General features: G+C 44.2%; 1 protein-coding gene and 1 long non-coding RNA gene across 6 annotated transcripts in view; one reads left to right on the forward strand and one right to left on the reverse strand.

Annotated features, from left to right (window-relative positions):
* MOB3B (MOB kinase activator 3B) overlaps positions 1-23,930 on the forward strand; it is a 131,270-nt gene that overhangs the window by 45,810 nt on the left and 61,530 nt on the right. For all 5 annotated transcript variants that reach the window (XM_072992036.2, XM_072992037.2, XM_078384891.1 and 2 more), the window contains exon 2: positions 13,062-13,621. In XM_072992036.2, coding sequence (XP_072848137.1) covers positions 13,204-13,621 — 418 coding nt within the window. In that variant the 5' untranslated portion in view covers positions 13,062-13,203. The remainder of the gene's footprint in view (positions 1-13,061; positions 13,622-23,930) is intronic.
* Positions 18,284-22,865, reverse strand: LOC140704824 (uncharacterized). Its single transcript, XR_012084268.2, has 2 exons — positions 18,848-22,865; positions 18,284-18,425 (listed from the first exon to the last, which is right to left on the reverse strand). It is a non-coding gene; the product is annotated as an uncharacterized LOC140704824 (long non-coding RNA).

Here is a 23,930-nt window from a genome sequence, read left to right on the forward strand (position 1 = left end):
CCCCCGCTCTGTGGGGGGTGGGGGGAGGGTGGCAAGGGTCCAAGGGAGCCTCCCTTGGACCCTTGCCACCCTCCCCCCACCCCCCGCGGGGCCAGCACTGGCAAAATCGCCAGGTTCTGGGGGTGTTTGGAGGCTTCCCAAGCCTCAAAACACTCCCAGAAGCTGGCGATTTTACCCCCCCTGGTCCCATGGGGGGGTGGGTGGAGGGTGGCAAGGGTCCAAGGGAGGCTCCCTTGGACCCTTGCCACCCTCCCCCCACCCCCCCGCGGGGCCAGCACTGGCAAAATCGCCAGGTTCTGGGGGTGTTTGGAAGCTTGATAAGCCTCCAAACACTCTCAGAAGCTGGCGATTTTAACCCCCCCGCTCTGTGGGGGGTGGGGGGAGGGTGGCAAGGGTCCAAGGGAGCCTCCCTTGGACCCTTGCCACCCTCCCCCCACCCCCCGCGGGGCCAGCACTGGCAAAATCGCCAGGTTCTGGGGGTGTTTGGAGGCTTCCCAAGCCTCAAAACACTCCCAGAAGCTGGCGAATTTACCCCCCCTGGCCCCATGGGGGGGTGGGGGAACATGGCAAGGGTCCAAGGGAGCCTCCCAGGACCCTTGCCAGGCTCCCCCCACCCCCCCACGAGGACAGAGGGGGCAAAATCGGGAGCTTCCAGGACCTTTTCTGAGCCTGGAAAGGCTCAGAAAAGGTCCTGGAAGCTGCCTATTTTGCCCCCTCTGTCGCCCGGGGGAGGCAGGGTGAGTCTCCAAAGGGTCCTAGGGTGTGTTCTAGGACCCTTTGGAGACTCACCCTGCCTCCCCCGGGGGCCAGAAGGGGCAAAATCGCCACCTTCTGGGGCTCTTTTGAGGCTTGGGAAGCCTCAGAAGAGCCCCAGAAGGTGGCGATTTTGCCCCCTCTGGCCCCTGAGGGAGGCAGGGTGAGTCTCCAAAGGGTCCTAGAACACACCCTAGGACTCTTTGGAGACTGACCCTGCCTCCCCTGGGGGCCAGAGGGGATGAAACTGCCACCTTTGGGGGCTCTTCTGAGGCTTGGGAAACTTCAGAAGAGCCCCAGAAGCTGGCGATTTCACCCCCTCTGGCCCCCGAGGGAGGCAGGGGGAGGCTCCAAAGGGTCCTGGAACACACCCTAGGACCCTAGGGTGTGTTCCATAAGATGGACCTCTCCATAAGGCTCACCAAGTTTTAGGAGAAGAAAGCAGATAATTTTTTTCCTGTTCTCCTAAAAATTTGGTGCGTCTTATGGAAAGGTGCGTCTTATGGAGCGAAAAATACGGTAACTCCTGTATACGTATTTGCATTTCTTGTTGATATTCTCAACAGGAATAGCCACTTTCTGCTCTTTGAGAGAAACCATCGGTCTCTGCCTGTTCAAACCCCTGATGAGATCAAGGTTTTAAACTGAAACAGGAGAGTTTTGTTCTTATATGCAGAGATGTACTAACTTTTGTCTTCGTTGCGATCAAAGGAATTCCTGCTTTGATATGTCTAATTCAAGAATTTAGCTATATATCATGCTGCTCCACTCATTTGAACAAACCTCATACCTATAGCCTTGCACTCCTTCTAAAAAGCTGTTTTCTTGTGGCAATTTTGTTATGGTCTGGAAGTCCTTATTTATTTGGTAATTGTAGCATCATAAATCTTCCAACAATGGAACAGTTCAATATGGACAGACTTTTGTGTATCGAAGCAGATATAGATAAGTGTACTTGTAATGTGGAATGGTAGTTTGCATCCATGTGTCTACTCCAAACAAATCTGGATCATAGCTTCTGCGCTGCATATAGCCATCCAGCTGCAAGATCATACTGAGGCTCGAACTAACCACAGCATGAGATACTATAACAGAATAGATTTCCTGGCGTATTGGAGTTTGCATGAGCACCATAAGCCCTTGATGCAACATGCCAAATGGAAACATTTTTTGTTAATTGAAGCAGAATCAGAGCTGACCTGTATCTGCATGCCAGATTAATTTTATGGCGCAACCTGGATTTGAAAATAGGAGAAAGACATCTGTGTGGCAAGCCTGAACAGCTTGCCAGGAAAGGTTTTGGGCAGGGAAGTTGAATTCAAATATTCTTTTGCATGACAAGGGAAATTTGGCTTTCCAATATGACTACTTGGCATTTTCTGCAGTGTAAATACCTGTTTACACCAAGTTTTGGAATGTCTGCCTGTGCAGCATCCAGGGTTTCAGAGTGTCTGGAAGAGCTGTCTGGGCCTCTGGGCCAACCAAGGGGCTTATTTTGCTTAGTCGTTGTTGGACAGATTTAATATGGATAGATGACACTTTCCTTTTAGAAGCCTGTTCATCCTAAGTAGTAGTATTTCCAGTGTACAGGATACTGTAGAAGTTCCATCATCAATTTTTATCTTTCTCAAAGCCAGATAATCAGACTAGTTGTGGAGCTGATCTGTCATGAGTAGAAATGGGCACAAACCAAACTGCGAATCGGAAAAAAAAAACATGAACTGGGCTGGTTTGAGGTTTGCTTCATGGTTCACTTCATGCATTCTGTTTTGCTGAAACAAAATGAAGAGCTGAATGTTTCTCTATCTCGCACAATGTTTTGGCAATATGGATGTCCCTGCCCCCTTCCCACTGACCCCGTTGCCTCCCTACCTGAGCCTGCCACCATCTCCTCTTCCTTCTCCTCCACTGCCACTTTCAGAGACAGCGACCTGGCTTCCCTTCCAGGAGCTGGGCCTGCTGCCTCTGCGCATGTGCACACCAGTTAACTGATAGGCTGTCAGATGTGCAGAGAACAGCTGGTTGGTGTCCACATATGCAGAGACAGCACGCATGGCTCCCAGGAAACCGGGATGTCTGCCTCTGCGCATGCCTATTGGCATGGCAGCTGCAGTGTGGTAATGGCAGCAGCACAACAAGAGAAGGCAAGCTCCACACTGGACATAACATCAAAACTGAACTGGTTCGTGGTCCAGTTTTCTAGTTGGTTCATGATGGTTCATGGTTTATGGCCAATCATGAACCACTAATTTTCAGGTTCATGCCCATCTCTAGTCATGAGTTTGTTTGGGGGCAAAGTCTTGGCAGTCATGAATTTATCCCTAGAGATCTTGCTACATTTCCAAAATCAAGAAGTTGATTTCGCTGCTATTGAGAATGAATCACTGGGCGAAGAAGTCATGGCTCCCCATGCAACAGTAGCTGAACAGTTTTCATTCTCTGTCCTTACATAAATGGATTGTCTTTCAGCAAGAGTGAAAAAATAAAGTGTTGCACAAAAACATTTATTTGGGAGACTTATGTATGTAGCCTTCAGCCATAAAATGTGTTTGTCTTCCAGGTAATTAAAATAACAACAATGAGCAGAAGATAGTTTCTGACCTCATCAGTAATGCATTAGAGTTTATCCCAGCATAAGTGACAGCAGATTTTGATCATGCAGTTCGCCTAGAGCAGATAATTATAATATTTTCTGGCTTTGTCCAGAAAATCAGTTACTTAGTTTTCTTTCTAAAGGAAATTAAAAACATGGTGGAGTGTAATTTAATCATTCAATTATTTAGTAATTTTATTTTGCTGTTGTCAGTAGAGATACTGAAACAATTGTACCTTGATCAGTGATAGTTCATATACTGTAGTTTCCTACCATAATTGGAGGAAATTGGATACTCTGTTGATAGAGGAATGAACGGATAGAATAGGAGATATGGCATACTTTATTAAACTGACAAATTGGATAAGGATGAAGGAAAGAAAACAGCAGGAAAGTAAGTTTATAGAAAGTCTTACACAATTTTAGAATAGCAGAGCCCAAGATATGGTGAATATACATAAATGTTGTAGGACATAATTTAAACTTTTTCTAATGAAAAATAAAGGTAAAGGTAAAGGTTCCCCTTGACAATTTTTGTCCAGTCGTGTTCGACTCTAGGGGGCGGTGCTCATCCCCGTTTCCAAGCCATAGAGCCAGCGTTTTGTCCGAAGACAATCTTCCGTGGTCACATGGCCAGTGCGACTTAGACACGGAGCGCTGTTACCTTCCCACCGAGATGGTCCCTATTAATCTACTTGCATTTGTATGCTTTCGAACCGCTAGGTTGGCGGGAGCTGGGACAAGCGACGGGTGCTCATTCCGTCCCGTGGATTCGATCTTATGACTGCTGGTCTTCTGACCCTGCAGCACAGGCTTCTGCGGTTTAGCCCACAGCGCCACCAAATCCCTAATGAAAAATAGGACTTTATATATTGATTGTTATTATATGCCATGAAGTCAGAACCAATTTATGGCAACCCTAACAGGGCTTTCAAGTGAGATATTTAAGGAGTAGTTTTACCAGTTCTACTTCCCCATTGAGTTTCCAATCCTAGTTTGTCATTATGCCACACTGGGTATCTTATATATTGATCGCAAATTAGCAATACAGCATAATTTTTGTGATCTGTTTTTGTACAGTGCCTAAAATCCTGTTGCTCATTGCACTAAGTTGCACTAGAGTAGGCCCATTGAATCAGTGGGGATTTAGTGAATCAGCTCCTCCATAAGTTCCATTGATTCAAATGGAACTAGAATAGATCCATTTGAATCAATGGAACTTACAGAAGAGTTTAATCAACAGAATTCAGCCACTGTGCTTTAAGCTATTATTGGTTACTGTATTTTTCGCTCCATAAGACGCACCAAATTTTTAGGAGAAGAAAACAGGAAAAATATAATCTGGGAATTTCGGCCTGCTGGGCCAGCAGGGGTGAGGGTGGGGGAAGCCTCCAAAGAATCCGAGAGTGCCTTCCAGGGTCCTGGAATTAAGATTGGAAGGGTCCTGGAAGGCACTCTCGGACCCTTTGGAGGCTTCCCCCATCCTCACCCCTGCTGGTCCAGCAGGCTGAAATTCCCAGATTATATTTTTCCTGTTTTCTTCTCCTAAAAATTTGGTGAGTCTTATGGAGAGGTATGTATTATGGAAGACACCCTAGGACCCTTTGGAGTCTCACCAAGCCCCCCCAGGGGCCAGAGGGGGGGAATCGCCACCTTCAGGGACTCTTCTGAAGCTTCTCAAGCCTCAAAAGAGTCCCTGAAGGTGGCGATTTCACTCCATAAGACACATACACTTTTCCCCTGACACTCCCATGCAGTGTAATAAAGGACTCAGTTTCCCAGAGTACAGAAGACATGCAAGACAAAGGAAAACATGGGCTAGTTTAAACAAGAAAGAATAAAAGATAATTGGTTAATAGCCTGAGCGGGTTTATTCATCCTTTTTAAATAAGTATATTAATCTGTGTTTAGGAGAAACTAAACATTTTCTCTATAGAAAGTGGCTGTTGTGGAATTCACAGACTGAAATCCATGTAATATGGCATCTTAACATTATGTTAAAATCCTGTCAATTTCAGCAGAACCTGGTATGCTGTTTAGTTTTGGAGAATTTGGGCCTGATTTTGCAGTAATTTGCTTTTTAGATTTTGCAGTAATTTACTTTTTAGAGCTGCTGTTTAGAGTGTGACGTACCAGTTTCCCATGTACTGGTGTTACTCAGATCCCTACAAATCATATCACGTGACTAGACAGTGTATTTGTGACTGTTGGGATCTGTCACCTTGTGGGGAATGCTCAGTCTGTGTCATCCTCCTCCTTAGCAAGGAGCTGACCTGATTGTTTGATCTCCAGAGAATGAGCTGCAAGCTCAACTAACTGTATTAGCACTCAGAACTCCTGCTCTCGCACACACCTCAGCCATATTCTCCCTTTTCTCTTTTTACAAGGCCAGTTACTCAACTTCTAGGAATTGTCAGGGGAAAAGAAAATGAAATAGAATTGTTGGATTTGCAGCTTACAGGGCAGTACGGGATAATAATCAAGGGCTAATCCTCCTCCCTCCTGCAAGTGGACAAAGACCTTTCTCTTCAGGCAGCCGTTCCCTTAGTGACTGGTTGCCGGAGTGGGGGTTTTGTATAGATTGTTGTGCCTTACAGTTTGAATGGGGTTTTGGTTAGTTGCTTTGGTTTACTGTCTTTTGGTGTGGTATTTGCTTGATCCTTTTTAGGATTTGTGTACTTATTCTTCTCCTTTGTGGTGTCCATGTATCCATACAGACAGGGGTTTGCACTTGTGTGAATCCTGGTTTGAAAAGTTTCAGAGCCTCAAAAACAAAAGACTGTCTCTGCTTGTAATATGCAAGTGCTGCTCCGCTCTCCTCAAAAACTCTGTTTTTATCTGCTTCTGCAATAGTATGCGAAGGACTGCTCTGGAGCCTCTGCTACTTGCCTGCATTTTTATTTTATTTATTTGTTGGTTTGTAAGTCCTCTGCCTTTTTCCTTCTTACATTTCCCCCTTATCCTTTCTTCCTACAAACAACTGAAAAGAGGGGGAAGGAGTTAGTTTCAGCAACCCTTCCTTCACATCCCTCCCTATCCCCCTCACGGCTTCTAGCCCCCATTTTTTGACTATTTACTGCCTCAGCCTTAATGAAGAAATGTGCCACATGTGGCAAAAGACCCCCAATCTGATGGGCATGACACCTGCCTTTTTTGTTTGGGAGAAGTCCACTTAGTCCAGTCCTGTAAGATCTGTAAGTGGACTGGTATGTTTAATTTTGGTCTTTGTATAACTATTATGTTTAATGCTTTTTAAAGTGTTGTCTGTTTTATCATGTTGTGGACTGCCTGGAGTGGCCTTGGTATAGAAGTTGTATGAACAAATGAACAAACACTTTACCACTTTTACTCTCAAAAACTGCCAGTCTCAATTCCATTCCTTCCTCTGGGAACAATCCCACCAGGCCACTGATCCCATTCCTAGGACACATCAGAGCCCCAAACCACCATTTCTGAGTGGATGGACCAAATGGGGACCACCATGGACTTGGAACCATCTGTACGTTCAACCTCAAAACCACTGTTGAAACCAACAAAGGAATTTGAGCAGGAAGGCAAAAAGTGTCCAGCAACCTCCAATATTGACGTGGTTAAGAGGAAAAAGCAGCAGCAACTTCATGATGCCAAACGTGCTGCAGCTACCTTGGATCCTCAGTTGACCATACCACCAACTCCCAGTCTTGGTTTCAGAGGATGAGTGTCTCAGCCCCTCTGTACAGAGTGTTGCAGCTTCGCTGAGGGCAACCTCCCCTACAGTCTCTATCCAGGAGCAGTTCCTGCCTCCTCCTGTGTCAGAGGATGGGTGCCATTCGAAATCCAGCTCTCTCTCCCTGACCCAACGATCACCTCAGGTGAGAGATGTCATAACAGAGATAACAGGAGATTGAGATTGCGCTTGTCTTCGCTATCCCCAGAGCACGGATAAAGCCCATGTTAGTTGTGGTCTCCCTCACTAGACTCTCAATATTGTGAGGATGTGCACTACACTCTTCTTCTACCCACATTGGTTTCTGTATGGTGATATGGGATGGCCATTCCCATTGTGCAGGAGCTGCCACCGATCTCAGGACCATAGCAGATCTCGATCCTCTGCAAGTATTTGTTATCAGTCTCAAGAACACAATGCTACCATCCCTTGAGATCAATCCTGATGTTACCATGATCAGCATTGTTATCCATTTGTTCATCATGGGTTCCAAAACCACTCTGGGTCTAGAGCAGTAGTCCCCAATCTTTTCTGAGTCATGGACTGGTGGGGGGCACTCAATCTGATGGGCACTCTCCGAGGGGAGGGGCGTGCATGCGTGAAGGGGCGGAGTGCGCTCGCAGAGGGGCAGGGTGTGCTCGCGGAGGGGAGGGGCGCACTTATGGGTGAGTGGGCCAGTGCGTGCAGGTCACGGGCCATGCATGCAAGTGGGTGGGGAGAGTGCGTGGGGGATGGGAGATCTGCCTCCACGGCCCAGTCCTGCCATGACCACAGACTGGTCTAGAGTTTTACTGAGACATAAATACAAGCCCCAGTGATCTACTGCAGTATGTCTTCAGCAGGTACAAGTGCTGCTGGATTGGATCTCCCTAACCAGCCACCCATACCTTGGCTCTTTGCCCTGCTTTGCCTGAAGTGCTTTTGCCTCGCCCCCAATTCAGATTTTCTATTTACCTTGCAGCCTCCTCATGATCCTCCTCAGCTGCTGGCAACATCTGCAGCCCCTGCAAGAGAAAGACAACTGATGACACCATATCTGACTCCGAGCTGGAAGAGGGAAGGGAATCTGTTGCTCCCTAAAATCCTCACCTAGTTCTCATGTACAGGACCCTGCTCCTCATTCCCTTTTGGAGGACCTCTCATCCTATAATGACCTGATAGAAAGAATGGCAAAATCATTGCACTTTCCAGTCTTCAAACCACCAGCCAAAGACTCAGTTTTTGCCAGGTTCCACAAGAAAACCAATTTATCTAGGAAAAAATGCAGACTATAATTGCTGCTTTACCAGTAGATAGGATATGACTAGGCATTTCCTTTCAACAAGAGGCTTATGCCCTGGCAGGACAGCAAATCCACGGTGCCCATCATGTGGCTGACTGTGTGGTTAACAGCATGGCAGCAAGCATCACCCTGTGCCAGCATACCTGGTTACGTTCAGTGGGTCTCCTGGAAGACTTCCAAGTCCTGCCTGGAGGACCTCCTGTTCGATGAAGAGGGCCTCTTTAACACTAAAACCGATGAGTTCATGCAGGACCACCACAAAAAGAAAACAAGATGCCAAGATGATGGGCATAAACCTCAACACTTCCGCCCTCACTGGAAGTGATCTCTCCCATATACTAATTACAAGTCACTGTCTGAAAGATCCAAAGCATCAGATTGGTCCATTCAACAGCATTTCAACCCTGCCTCCTCCTGCACCAAGTACAAATAGGCAGCTTTTACCAAGAAGGCAGACAGGAAACCAAGACAACGGTTTTGACATGCCCCAGCCCGAGCTATATTTGTACACATCTCTCTACCTCCACCATCTCCTATCCCTGTAGCTGCAGATATACGCTTGGTGCTGTTGATCAACACCTGGGGCGCTATCACGTCGAATGCATGGGTTCTCAACATAATCACCCACAGATACGGCATGGAGTTCTCCACTCTGCCACTTACAAGGGATATCAGATGCACTCCACCTTCCCTCGTCCTTCAGGATGAAATCTACACCTTACTCAGGAAAGGAGCCATATTAAGAGTTCCTCCTCATTGCATCACGTATGGCTCCTTTTCTCAGTATTTTACCATGCCCAAAAAGGATGGTGGGCTGCATCCTCTCAGACCTCCGCATTGGCAACAAATATCCAGATGGTCACACTACAGTCTATTTTCTCTCTGCTCCAATGTGGAGATCGGTTCACATCCATAGATCTTTGTGATTCATACTTCCATGTATCAGTCCATCTAAGACATTGTCAGTTCCTCAGCTTCTTTTTTGACCACCACACCTACGTATCAATTCCACGCACTTTCCATAGGACTTTCAACAGCTCCAAGGGTCTTTACAAAGTGTGTGCTGCCAGTGGCTGCCTTTCTCAGAACTCAGGGCATCACCGTATTGTCTTACATCAGTGATTGGCTCCTGGTGGCATACGATCAAAGAACTCTGCAAGCCAACACCAGTTTTCGCCTATGACTGTTATCAAGTCTGGCACTACAAGTGAACATTTCAAAATCTCACTTCATCCCATCTCAGTCTATCCACTACATTGGGGCACTTCTTGACACCACGTGTACACAAGCTTTCCTCCCTTGACCATGAGTGCATACTATTATAGACTCTGTCCAAATACTTATTTGGACTCAACGGACATCAGTCCATTCAGTTCAATGAATATTGGGACTCATGGTATTCACCATGGCCGTTCTGCCCCACTCCAGGCTCAGAATGTGTCCACTCCAATTTTCTATCTACTCGCCTACAACAGCAGACTGGATCCACCCAACAAGGCTGCCTCTTTCACAACTACTCTGCCAACTTCTCTGGTGGTCATTTGAGTGCCACCTCCACCTGGGAGTTGCTTTCCACCAGCCACATCCCTCCTGTCTCTTAGTCACAGATGTGAGCATGACGGGATGGGGAGCACACTGCCGCCACAGTGGTCAGCACACAAGAGAACCCATCACATCAAATTTCTCAAACTCCTAGCCATTTTCAAAGCCCCCTGGGTGTTCAGAAACATGATCCAAGGCATCACTGTCCAAATTGCCACGGACAGTATTATAGCAATGTATTACCTAAACAGGGCAGCACCAAGTCTCTGAGCCACCTCTAGCTGTCAGGTCTTATCTGGGAGTGGTGTATCACTCATTGACTTCTGTGCATGTTATCATCCTTTCCTCTTATCCAGCAGATGGTTGTGAAAACCTTGCACAACCGGTCCAATGTGATCCTGCTCACCCCTTAGTTGGCTGCACCAGCGGCGGTTTGTGATCCTCCTCCTCACCGCAACAAACAGGAGGAGGCTGCCTCTTCACCCCAACCTTCTCTCTCAACATCACGGCATGGACCTTCATCCCAACATCACTCAGCTGAAGCACACTGCTTGGAGGATATTCCCCTCCTTGCCAGCATCCTAGAACAAGCAAGATGGCCCTGCTCTAATTGATTCTTCCAGTATAAGTGGAGGAAATTCCAACTTTACACATCCTCTCAGAATCTGTCAGACTCTCCAGCCTTTCTGTCTACCATTTTAGCCTTCCTACTACACCTTAAGCACCAGGAACTCTCCAACTTCTCTATCAAGATCTGTCTCACAGCCAGGCTACTCATCTTCCCAGTTCTTCAAACATCCAACTTTAAGAAAGTTTCTGAAAGGCCTCCAGAATGCATATGCGGACGTGCAGCCCTTGCATGATCCCTGGTCTCTTTCCTTGGTTCTTTCTCAGCTTACCAAACACCCCTTTGAGCCCCTGGCAATGGCAAACTTTTGTCTACTAACTGTCAAGGTAGTGCTTCTGCCTGCCGGGCTGCCGAACTGATTGCCTTATGCTGAAATCTTCCATACATCATCTCTTCCCAAGATAAAGTAACCCTCCACATGGACATTACTTTCCTACTTAAGGCGGCTCCCCGTTTCTACGTGTCACCACCTCTTATTTTACCTACTTTTTGTCCTTCACCAGAGAACTTGGAAAGATCATTTCACTCCTTGGGACATCAAGAGGGCTGGGCTTTCTACCTAGACAGGATGAAAGACTTTAGACACACTACCAGGCTTTTTGTCTGCTACCAATCTCCTCTCAACACTTCTCTAAATGGATCTCTCAAGCCATTTCTCTGACTTACGAAGTAACAAATAAACCTCTGTCTCCAGCTCTCCTCCACTGTGTTTCTAAGTGGTGTAGATACACAAGAAATCTGCTGAGTGGCGACATGATCTAGACCATCAAGATTTGTCACCTATTACAGATTGGACATCAAAGCCCAGAAAGATGCTGCTTTTGGACGGGCTGTTCTATCTTCTGTTCTGGCGTAATTCCCATCTCCAAACTTTAGCTTGCAAGTCATCCTTTCTTGTGTGCATACATGGACACCATGAAGAATACGACTTGGTTATTCGCTGTAACTATGGATCACCACTTGAAGAACCATAGTTACAGTGAGTAACCAAGTCTTTTAAACTGTAAATATTGTCTTTGGATTATGAATGTTGCCGTGGGTCCTCTTTAAGGAGAAAGGCAGGGTAAAATATTTTAAATAAATAAATAGTCATGACATTTTCAAAAGGAAGTGTTCTCTCTGCTTAAAAAAGTAATAATAAGAATATGATAGCAGAAGGGCTAAAGCATAACGTCATGAGGGTTTGGTTTTCCACAGAATCCCATGAAAGTCAGATGATATTTTTATGCTGCATGTTTAAAAATCTCTTTCTGTGCATGGAAGGAGAGGAATAAAATAAAGACTGTTCTTGTAAATAACCAATTCTAATTTGCCATTTCGCACATCTAGGTTCAGTTAGAGCCTTTGTGGTCTGTAGACTCTACATAACAGATGGGTCCAGTGATAAAAGCGGTCAAGAACTTTCCAATCTAGTCGTTTTCTAATGCATCTCGGAAACTTACTAGGATTTCTCGGTTGGTGACAGTACCCAAGATGGGTAATAATAATCACATTTTTTCTGCCAAATGCAGCTTATTTATTTCTGCCTAAAATACAGGTGCTGGAAATTGTTGACCATGTATATTATGTTTATGCAAACCAGTAGTTACAACCGGCAGGCCTGCCCAGTATCCTGTATTATCACAGCACCCTGAATTTATTGTGCACCTTAAACCACTTCCCCATGTCTTCTGTTGCATAGCAGGCTTCCATTAAATTCACAGAGGCCATTCCTGACAAACCAGTGAATATGGTGGCTCCCACATTTGTCAGAAATTGTGCTCTAGTCTGTACTGTGTTGATCAAATGGCTGTGTCTGGATAATATCATTCCAGCTTCTTTGAAGAGTCTCATGAATGAACGTTTCTCCACAGCACATCTGGCAGTCAACCAAATTTGCTGTAGACTAAGTTTGAACTAGAGTGACCACAGGAAAAAGAGATCAGGGTCCTTGTACCTTTAATAGTCAAGTAGAAGAGGAAATTTCAACAGGTGCAGCTTTTAATGTAATTTGTTTTTCTGGGTAATTAAAGGTAGAGGAATTATTCTCCATATCCCCATTTAAAAACCTGGTCTCTGCACTTCTCTGTGTTTTCTGTTTGGATGGCTTTTTTTTTAAAAAAAGTAGAGGATCAACATGAAGTAGTACAGCCCTGATACATAGGCTTCTTGCCTTAGTGGTAGCTAAGTAGACATGGTCTAGAGGGGTGGGGGTATAAATTTAATAAATAAATAAATAAATAAATAAAATAAATAGCTAGGCCTTGGTCACCTGCTTTGGTGGGATTAGCAAAGTATCCGTTGTATCTATTGCTTCTACTTTCCTTTTGGTGTTTTGTATTTTATTCTTTTAAAGATGCTTTAGAATGGACATTTTAGCCTATTTTAGCTGTATTGTTGAACTGAAGAAGCAGAAAGGAGGGAGGCTGAGGCTTGGCTGGCTATCTGGATGTGCTAATTGGGCAATCTGTTCAGGAAGAGTACTTTTAGATTTCAGGGTAGATGTTAAAACCTCCAGCATGCTGTTGGCAGTCATATTTACCACTAAATTATATTCTTTCCCCCTTTGAATCTTCAGGAACATGAGGTCACCTAAGAAAATTTTGAACAGGAAGAGCTAGTGGACTAGACATTCATCTGGAGAAATCTTTCCCCTCCCCAGATTTATTGTGTCATCATTCCAGTCCCTGTTTTTGTTGGAAACTTGCAAGCTAGAAGACATGTCCATTGCACTGAAGCAAGTTTTTAATAAGGACAAGACATTCCGTCCCAAACGGAAATTTGAACCTGGAACACAGAGGTTTGAACTTCACAAACGAGCTCAGGCCTCACTGAACTCTGGAGTGGACCTGAAGGCTGCTGTCCAGTTACCCAGTGGAGAAGATCTCAATGACTGGGTAGCAGTTCATGTGGTTGACTTTTTCAACAGGATCAACTTGATCTATGGAACGATCTGTGAATTCTGCACAGAAAGGACCTGCCCTGTGATGTCAGGTGGGCCAAAGTATGAATATCGGTGGCAGGATGATCTGAAGTACAAGAAACCTACAGCATTGCCAGCACCTCAGTATATGAATCTTTTAATGGATTGGATTGAAGTGCAAATCAACAATGAAGACATATTTCCTACTAGTGTAGGTAAGTTTACAGTTGCATCTAAGAGTTGTACACCTTTCCAAAGTTCCTGTTAGAAGGTATTGAACGTAGTAGTTGCAGTCCTGAAGTTTTCAAATTTTGAAATTCTTTTTAATTTTGCAACCAACATATTGCTCTACAGTTCTTTGAAAATAACATTACCCTTTAATTTGCTGAGAAGTTAGACCCCAGCCACATAAAAAAATCAGATATATGGTGACCCTACCTTTTTGGGCTGTGTTTATTGCTGGCAGCTTTTGTTTCATGTTATCTCCCCTATAGAAACAAATGGTGATAGTCATGACACTGATTTGCTTTTTTTGTTTGTTTTTAAAACTAGTTGTTTTTTTTTAATTACTCTCAGATTCTACAGTTCCATCTCTCCATCCTGCCAACAACATTTGCAATTTTGGTGCCCTTTATCCCAGTGGGCAAAGTAGAGCACCAGTTACAGAACAGAAATTATGTTTTTCTGCCCCACCCACGTTGAATAGGACTCTCTCTTGGTGGAATACAGCTCAATCCCATCCTGGAGGGGAACTATGAGCAGCATGGCAAAGCCCTCTGTGGGGCAGATTTATGAGTATTGCCTTTGTAGTAAGCAGAATTGGATGTGAGATAGGCTTTAATGGCAATCTACTCTGCTTTATAAGTAGATACATTTTCCCCCTTAGGGATCAAACTAGAATTGGATTGGAGACCTTGATGGGCTTTGTAGAGCTGATTTTTACCTTTTTTTTTTCTTTTTTTGGTAAAAAAGAGAAAAAAACAGGTAAAAATCAGCTGTATAAAAATCTTTTGGGCTGGGCCTGCATTGCAGGTCTGTTGCTCGTAGATGTCCTGATTTACATAAGATTACATAAGCATTCTAGTTGTCCTGAGGATGCTTATGTAATTAACACCCTCAAAGTTCTTTATTTTCCTCAACCATGGTATAGTCACTTTGAAGTTATCATACTATCATTATCTGTGCCTATCCCTCTTCACTGGGTGGTACCCACTGCCACAATGTATTACATGTATATAAACTTGTGGCTTAAAATTTCATTCCTTGTATCTGAGGAAGTGGTTTATAATCAATAAAAGCTCACACTGAAATAAATGTTATTCCTGAAGGTGACCTTGTTCTTGTTTTTGTTGTATAGGCACCTTCAAAGGCTGGGTTTCATTTTAGCTTGTTCATAACCCTAATGATGTGCTGTACAGGGAGTGGCTGGCTAATGAGGTTATGTTATAGTGTTTGCTTGGGTGGAATTTAGGTATAAAAATGGTGTACCGTTTCTTTGCTTTGCTGTATCAGGAGGCCTTTGATTTGAAGGAGGATGGAGAGGGAGTGTTCTGTGGTTTGAATGTCCTTATTTTTGGAGGGTGAGAATTGCCATGTCATAACTTTTTTGCTTTAAATTGAAATCCACCCATCCCCATTTGCAGAGTTTTATCTGCATCACTTCGGTGTTGAATCCCTGCAGTATTTTTGTGAGAGCAATTCCCTGATGCATCTTCCCAAATGAATTGCTTTCAAAGTGTACCTTTCTGTACCAGGACAAAACTCGAGCTTAAGAACAAAGGGACCAATACCTGAATCCTTGTCTGCTTCCTCTTCTTTGGCCTCTATTCCTTCTGTATAGGCACAGTTAATAATTAGGGAGAGGGCACAATATACCTGCCATGGACAGGAATATGGATGTTTGTGAATATGGTAAGCTGTCCTCCTGAGTATTCTAGTTCCACTATCGATGTGTATATGTTGAGAAGGACAAGTATAATAAGGATGGTGTGGATGGCGTACTCCCACTACAGCTGGTAAGTGGCAGGTGGTTGGCAGTGAGGATGGTAGTGATGGCAGATGTGATACCAAGGAGGTGTTGGCCAGTCCCCCCCCCCCCAACCAGAGACAGGTACTGTACCCTTTTGTTTCTACAATGGGGAATGATATGGCACGCAAGGCAATTCAAGCCGCCTAGAGTGGTCCTCACCGACCAAACAGGTGGGGTATAAATTAAATGAATGAATGAATGAATGAATGAATGAATGAATGAATGAATGAATGAATGAATGAATGAAAATAATAATAATAATAATAATAATAATAATAATAATAATAATAATAATAATGATAATAATAATAATAATAATAATAATAATAATAATAATAATAATAAATAGCTTGCCTCTTTCCCTAAGGCTGCATATCACAAATGAGACTTGGAACAGTGACTGAAGTTCCTCTAAATGTATTGTTCTATATCTAGTTATAAATGTGCAATTGGTTTATACAGCTGTATTCCTTTTGACTACATTGTGCCTTGGTTTGATTTCTTAAGAGGTGCATCTTTGTTGTTTTTGTATATTGGATTTATGTGACAGTTTCCATTAGCAAATTAATTTACTGAAGAAATGCTTGAGTGGAATTTTTCAATGCCTTTTTACATAATTGATATGTTTTCTGGGTTAATCTTACTAAACCCATCCTCTTTGGTTTTATATGCGTCCATGCAGAGTATTGGGAGGATTTCAAGAAATGCTCTTAAGTAAAACTGTTGCTTAGGAGTTAGTTGTAAATGGGATGAAATGTAGTGTCTGGAGTACCACAGAGTTTTTGATACAAATAACACTATCTTCCTATTCTTTAGTATCTCTTCAGTCCCCAACAATGTTATGATGGATACACATTGTGAGTAGGAGTAGAGGAATGAAATTGAGTTGATAACAGCCTTAGACTAAAAAACTTGGCTTTTATTTTACAGTGGGCGTTTTCTCTAAAACTGTGGCTACATGCTAGATAGAAAATTCTGTCATGACGATAATTACTTGTCCTTTATCAATCCCCCCCTTCCCTGTATGGTGACAATATGTATGAAACAGAGGGGAAAGGAAAGGGTTAATTGTTCAGTTACATTTCATTATGTGAAGGTACAAAGGTGAAAACACACAACCAATTTAGTGTCCTCTGACCTGTTCAGTCCCCTGAATAGTGCTGTTTCTTATTTACAAACATTTGTATCCCCTAACAAATGTTTTGTCTCAAAAGGAGAAAGGGACTTTCTGCTCTTTTGTTAACCCAGACCAGGTCTTGAAATGGCTACCTGAAATGAAGGATAAAGTAATGTCCCTCTTCCATCCTCCCTGCAGACGTTGCCCTGGGTGGCAGTTTAATATTACCTCAGTTTTGGTAATGGGACACTATAATTCACCAGAGTGGAACAAAGTAAGATAGCTTTGGGGGATGTGAGGTAGGCTACATAGTTCTAACTGACACTGTCCTTCACAAACATCCTCATATACAATTTATTTATTTATTTATTTATTTATTTATTTATTTATTTATTTATTTATTTATTTATTTATTTATTTATTTATTTATTTATTTATTTATTTATCTGGCAGCCAAAGCCACCCTGGGTAGTTTACAACAAATAACAAAAAACGAGAGTAACAAAATAGCAAATAGCAACATTAAAACATAGAGGTGAAAATAAAAAATCAAAGTGAAGTGAGGATAAAATTATGATACAATAAATACAATTAAAAGCATAGAAGAAAATAAAAACATGGAGCATGGCAGTATGATAGAAGTTACATTATTGGACACTATTGTATCAGAGTGTAGTTTATTCAGGGGAGGTCTGTCTAAATAGCCAGGTTTTTAGTAGCTTTTCGAATGTGCCCAGTGAAGGGGCCAGGAGGACTTCAGGTGGAAGAGAGTTCCATAGTTGTGGAGCTACCACTGAGAAGGCCCAATTTCTAGTGGCTGTTTTCTGGGCCTCTCTCGGGGCAACCATTATCGGTCTAGCCCAATGGGGGAATTGGAAGACCAGTAAGTATTTATTTGTTAATATGGCCCATAGAGAGGGAAAAACACAAGCATTTAACCTTTGCAGTACAGAAGCAGTTGTATTTTTCTAAACAAAAACTTCAGAATTCAGGTTTTAATTGCAGTATTGTCACTTTGAGATAAATAAGGTTCACCATCACTGCACTAGGCACTCAGAGGCAGCCACTGCACTCAAGCCAGCAGATTTTGCAGTACCAGTGCATTTTTGCCATCTATCCATGGCATAGATCCATGTGAATTTTAATCTATGCTCATCTCCAAATCATTGCCCATCTCCATTTCCTCGATTGTGGCACTGGCGTGAGAGTTTGGACTGGAAGATTCTTCGAAGTGGCATATTTTCTCCCCACTTGTACTCTGGAAGGAGCTGTCCATGGAGTGCTCATGGTGTTGATGATGATGAGGCTTGCCAGGTCTCAAAGAATGAGCTGCTGTGCCAGGAAATGGCTGGGCTCCCCTTAATCTCCAGGCCAGGCAAACAAACGTGAGCAGCAGTGGTGGACGGGAAGGAGCGAGTCGCGTTTATTGTTACGGGGTGGCCATAGTGTTTGGGTACCCAACTCCAACCCTCTCCGAATGGCACCAGGGCTCACTGGCTTCCTGTGTCTGTCCAACACGACACATAATATACTTGCTTAGGAGCTCAGATAGGGAACCCACAATGCCTAGCTCACTCCCTCAACACATGGATAGAGAAATATTATGTTCCCAATTCCTGTGACATCACAAGGCCCCACACCATGACTTCACAAAGACATTGGGCCCCAGATATAATGAGGGAATAGGGAAGATAATCCCGTGACAGTCCAAAACAAAGACAACACTTCAAAACCATTTCGAAAATTCTTTTATTGGTTTTGGAAAAGAGGCTAAATGGGTATCCTCAGCGGAGACAATGGCCTGTTTCAGCTCCAGCAGGATGCCTGCCTTCTGGTCCCTCACATCCCCCTGGGGAAGAGGACACATCGGGCCCTGCAAGAGAAAGAGAAAAAAAAAAACAACTGAGGGGTGAGCTCGTCCACTGCCATCAACTGGCTTCAGCCCAGGCGTATCCACCGACCAATGCTCTGGCAACTTCATCCCGAAGTTCCGCCTGTCAACATCCACTGGCTTCCACCAGGAATATCCATCCGTTCATCTCTTCCACTCCGCTTCTGAAGCCTGGCTCTGCCAGCTCCCAAATGCTTGGGACACACACATGCCCCGACGACATCCCCACAGAACGCCAGCCAGCCCATTCACACACACATTCACACACATCAGCCACTCCCGACACATACACACCTTCACTCCCAGCCATTCACACACACGGCTGGGTTTCCATCCACAGATATCCACCAAGCTTCCTCCAGCTAGTTTCAGGAGGCTAACATTTCCCGGCTTCATCCACCAACCTCTGCCAGCCTCCGCCTTACGGCCTCAGCCAGCTTCCACAGGGAGATTCCACCAGCTTCTCTCTGCCAACGTCCACCGACTTCCTCCCGGTCCATCACTGACATCAGCCAGCTTCAATTCATGGATCTCACCAGCCTCGAGCTGTTAACTTGCAAGCCCACTCAGCAAGTCCATCTGCTTTCGTGAGAGAACTTGCCTTGGGCAGAAGGGCTGGGTCCCCTGCAGCCACTGCTGCTCTCTTTGCCAGACTGCCCTCTGCCCACTGGCTTCCCTTCTGGTCTCCTGTCCTGCCCAGCAAGCCTCTTTTATCTGCCAGCAGAGAGGTGGGGCCCCAGTGAGGTCACAAAGACCCAGGAGAGTGGGGTTGGGTTCCCAAGGCAGCAGCAGCAGCACCCTCGGGATTGGCTGAGTCCTGAAGATGATGTCAACAGTCCCTCTGATCATGTGATTCATCCACAAAAGCTTGCATTTTGCATGATTTTTTTTAAAACTTGTGGCCTATTAATGTATCTCCTGTCACCAATCCCTCTGATTGTTAAATCTCCCCATGTTGGCCTTCTGACAGGATTCTAGGCTGGTGCTCCCAAAAGTTATCTTCCAGCATTTGCACCAAAAGGAGCTTTTCGAAGCCCTGAGCTAGGGGGAATACTGTAAATGAAAGTAATAAATGAATAAGGATGGGCACAGTCACACAATGAAGCCTTTGATGCTTTTTTGCCTCTTTTTGGACATTTTTTTCTTGCCCTTACCATGAAAAAGATATTATAAGGAGCCCGTTAAGAAAACAACCTAAGTTTTTGAAACACATACGGTTATTTTAACACCATCCCTGCACTATCAAAGATACAGCTGTGTTTCAAAGACTCTCCCAGTCTTTGGAACTCCTTCCCACTGGAAGGCAGATTTGCCCCACCAGTAAGTATTTATTTGTTAATACCGTCCATGGGGTGGGTGGGGGAAACAAGCATTTAACCATTGCAATGCAGGAACAGTTGTTTTTTTTCTAAACTAAAACCTCAGCATTCAGGTTTTAATTGCAGTATTGGCACTTTGAAATAAATAAGTAGATTTTGTGTTGCAGTTTGGGCACTCGGGCTCAAAAAGGTTCACCATCACTGTTCTAGAGCTTTACTTAGATAATTTTGAAGAATCTGCCCAAAAGGTGGGATGCTTGTTACATATATGTGTACTTTTAACAAGTGGAAAAATGTTGGGCTCAACTTGAGAAGCATTGGATTCAGATCTCCATTTTGCCAAAAAGGTTGCTGAGTAACTTTGAGTTGGTCATTGTTAGCCTAACAACCTTCAAGAGAGTTTGTGCGTGTGTATGTGTGTGTGCATGTACGTGTGTGCTGTGTCGACAAGTCAAAACCAACTTATAGCAACCCTGATAAGCTTTCAAGGTAAGTGAGATATTTAAGGAGTCAGTTTCCATGGCTGAGTAGGGATTCAAACACTGTTCTCCAGAGTCCTGGCGCATCACTGTGTCCACTACTACACTGGAAATCCTCAAGAGAGATGTAGTAAGGATGAAATGGAGTGGAGGGAAGTAGGAAGAAATACAGGAAGTTGAAATAAAGTAACAATTCCCGTTTCAGGTGATTTGAGGAAATGTTTGGTGAGAAAAAGAAAAGTCTGGAATAGATGGCAGATATCAGACAGATGTTATAGTGAAACTGTACAACAACAACAACAACAAAAGTTGCTTTTGACTACCCTCACATTCTGCTCCTCTTCCTCAGAACTCAGCATTATTTTTTTCTGCCTAAAATGGTTTTGTTGATGAACTCTGTGACAAATTCCAAAATTGCAACTTCTATTTCATGGAGATAGTTAAGTTGCCCTATTTTGCTGCTCCTTGGACTGTATTGATGAAGTGCTGCTGAACGATTTTTTTAAAAAAAAATGCAAAGTTTTTTTAGTTCCACCCTGGGGGACATAGAAGGAGCCTCCCCAAAGAGTGAAAAAAAAAACCCCACTGCAAATGCACTTTAGCATCCCCTGGGCAATGGCACGCAGCTGACCAATCTGTCACTTCCAGACGTGTTGCACTGTTAACTTGTTGATCATGCAAGACTCTGATACAAATAAAGATCCATGATTTTCTCATTCAACAGATTATGTTTCATGACTATGTTATTATTTAAATGTATTTGTTTATTGAAAACATTTATATGCTCTCTTTCTCCTAAAAAGGATTCAGTGTGCTGTATTTTAAATCCTGTATTTTAAACCACACTAAATTTTAAAATATAGTGTGCTATATTTTGAAACCCAGCTGCAATCCCAGCACATGCTCTGCTTGTATTAGTAGTAAAAGAGATGCTTCACAACCAGTCAAGATGCACTTCAGGCTCAATTACTGTTAATTATTTCCCTGTCAACATGAGCAGGAACCTTGTGGAGGTCCCATAGTTTGTTCCCATTTCCTACCCTGTCATTTTAATTTGAGGCCATTACATTCTGCTGTTGAGGGAGCTAATGGTTTGCATTTGTATGGATTGAATGAAGAATTGATGTAACTGAAAATGTGGGTGGTCTGAGACTTTGAATATTCATGCAATTCTTGGATGTAAATTCAAGATTTCTCAATAGGGATTAGTTTCCCTTTTACACAACTTTTAAACACCCCCTTAACATACAGCTGGAAGAGGACCTTTAAAACTGAAGATATTTTTCTATCTTTGCATTTTATTTTCTTTGGATACCGTATCAAAGAATCAGTTCATAAAGACACCCAAAAATAACAGAAAGCACGTATGGCACAAGCTGTTCAAGTTCACCCTTACACAATTTATTATTTTAGTTTGGCTAATGATTGTTATATGATTATTCTGCAGATTCCTCTTGTGTTACTTGAAATTGCAGCTCTTTTGCAATATTCCTTATGTCTTGTGCTTCCAAACAATTATTCATTGTGGCGTAGCTAATACATGAAAAATAAAATTAAATCTAATCATTAATTTAGCATCTGGCCGTGGATGCGCATTCATGCATGTGCACACATGCACAGTTTTCTTTTGAAGACAGAAATTTCCAGGTGCAGCAGCTGATATATGTGCTGTTGCTTTGAGCTTATGAAGTCTGTGTCCTCATTTAAATGAACTTTGGAACCTGTATGCACTAAAATAAATAAATAAATAAAATGGGGCAGAGTCCCCACCATCACTTTAACTCCCATCTCCGATACCATTGCTAGTATATTCTTAAGCCTTGGAGTTTTCAATCTAACATTATTAATGTATGTGGTTTGCTTGTTCAGAATTGCTGCAAAAATGCAAAATATTTTTGACAATACAAAAAATTGCATCGGAAACCTTTGAGTCTGAAAAGTGAGAAAAAATAATAAAGGAGCAAGCATTACTGGATTGTGTTGCAGTCTTTGTGCTTTTCTGTACTACGAACTCAGGCATATAATTTTTTAAAAAATGAATACACACAACCTTCTGATGATAAAAGTATGATTCCTTATGTTTAAAATATTAAAATATTTTGTTGTCAGATGCTTTAAATTGCTACAGGATGTTCTAAGCATACCTCACAAATCCCACTGAAATTAATGCTACAGAAATGATTATTACTATTACCAATACATTAATTTTTATGCATTTTTCCCGTTCCAGCAGAGAAGCGTGTGGCGTCTGTAGACAGAAGCATTAAAATTGACCTTTATTAGGAAAGGTGCACCAGTGAACCCTGGCAGGAAATACAAGGCTGGGAGCATGTGTTTAGATTGGATTATGGGAAAGACGAGTTGCCGTAGCTGCTTTCTGTTGATATAAATTGGAATGGTTCAGCCATTTTGAATTAGTTAAGACATATGAGATTAGTCCTAAGGCTTGTCTATACAAATTCTTAAGCATGCACTCAAGAGTAGTGGTGTGGGAGTGTGTGAGAATGTGTGAATTATCCTGAAGTTACACACTAAGCTGAAATATTAAGATTAGGTTAGGTTACCAAACTGGCCAGAGGAAAAAAAAAAGGAAACATCCAATTTTGGCAGCTATGCATAGTGTTCTATGTGTTGCCAGTTCCTTCTGTGATAATGAGAAATATACCGTATTTTTTGCACCATAAGACGCACTTTCCCCCCTCCAAAATGTGGGTGGGGAAGTCAGTGCGTCTAATGGTGTGAATGCAGCAATTTCGTCGCTGCTGGCCCCGTGGGGGGGAGCGTCGCAAGGGTCCGGGTGAGCCTTCCAGGACCCTTGCGAGGCTCCCCCACCCCCCACGGGGCCAGCACCGGCGAAATCGCCAGCTTCCAGGTGGGGGGAACGTCGCAAGGGTCCTGGAAGCTCACTCAGATCCTTGCGACGCTCCTCCCACCCACGCACGGGCCAGCACTGGCAAAATCGCCAGGTTCTGGGGGTGTTTGGAGGCTTCCCAAGCCTCAAAACACTCCCAGAAGCTGGCGATTTTACCCCCCCTGGTCCCATGGGGGGGGAGGGTGGCAAGGGTCCAAGGGAGCCTTCCAGGACCCTTGCCACCCTCCCCCCACCCCCCCCCCGCGGGGCCAGCCCTGGCGAAATCGCCAGGTTCTGGGAGTGTTTGGAAGCTTGATAAGCCTCCAAACACTCTCAGAAGCTGGCGATTTTAACCCCCCCCGCTCTGTGGGGGGTGGGGGGAGGGTGGCAAGGGTCCAAGGGAGCCTCCCTTGGACCCTTGCCACCCTCCCCCCACCCCCCGCGGGGCCAGCACTGGCAAAATCGCCAGGTTCTGGGGGTGTTTGGAGGCTTCCCAAGCCTCAAAACACTCCCAGAAGCTGGCGATTTTACCCCCCCTGGTCCCATGGGGGGGGTGGAGGGTGGCAAGGGTCCAAGGGAGCCTTCCAGGACCCTTGCCACCCTCCCCCCACCCCGCCGCGGGGCCAGCCCTGGCGAAATCGCCAGGTTCTGGGAGTGTTTGGAAGCTTGATAAGCCTCCAAACACTCTCAGAAGCTGGCGATTTTAACCCCCCCCCGCTCTGTGGGGGGTGGGGGGAGGGTGGCAAGGGTCCAAGGGAGCCTCCCTTGGACCCTTGCCACCCTCCCCCCACCCCCCGCGGGGCCAGCACTGGCAAAATCGCCAGGTTCTGGGGGTGTT

Source organism: Pogona vitticeps, chromosome 2 (assembly GCF_051106095.1).
Source record: "Pogona vitticeps strain Pit_001003342236 chromosome 2, PviZW2.1, whole genome shotgun sequence".
NCBI lineage: Eukaryota > Metazoa > Chordata > Lepidosauria > Squamata > Agamidae > Pogona > Pogona vitticeps.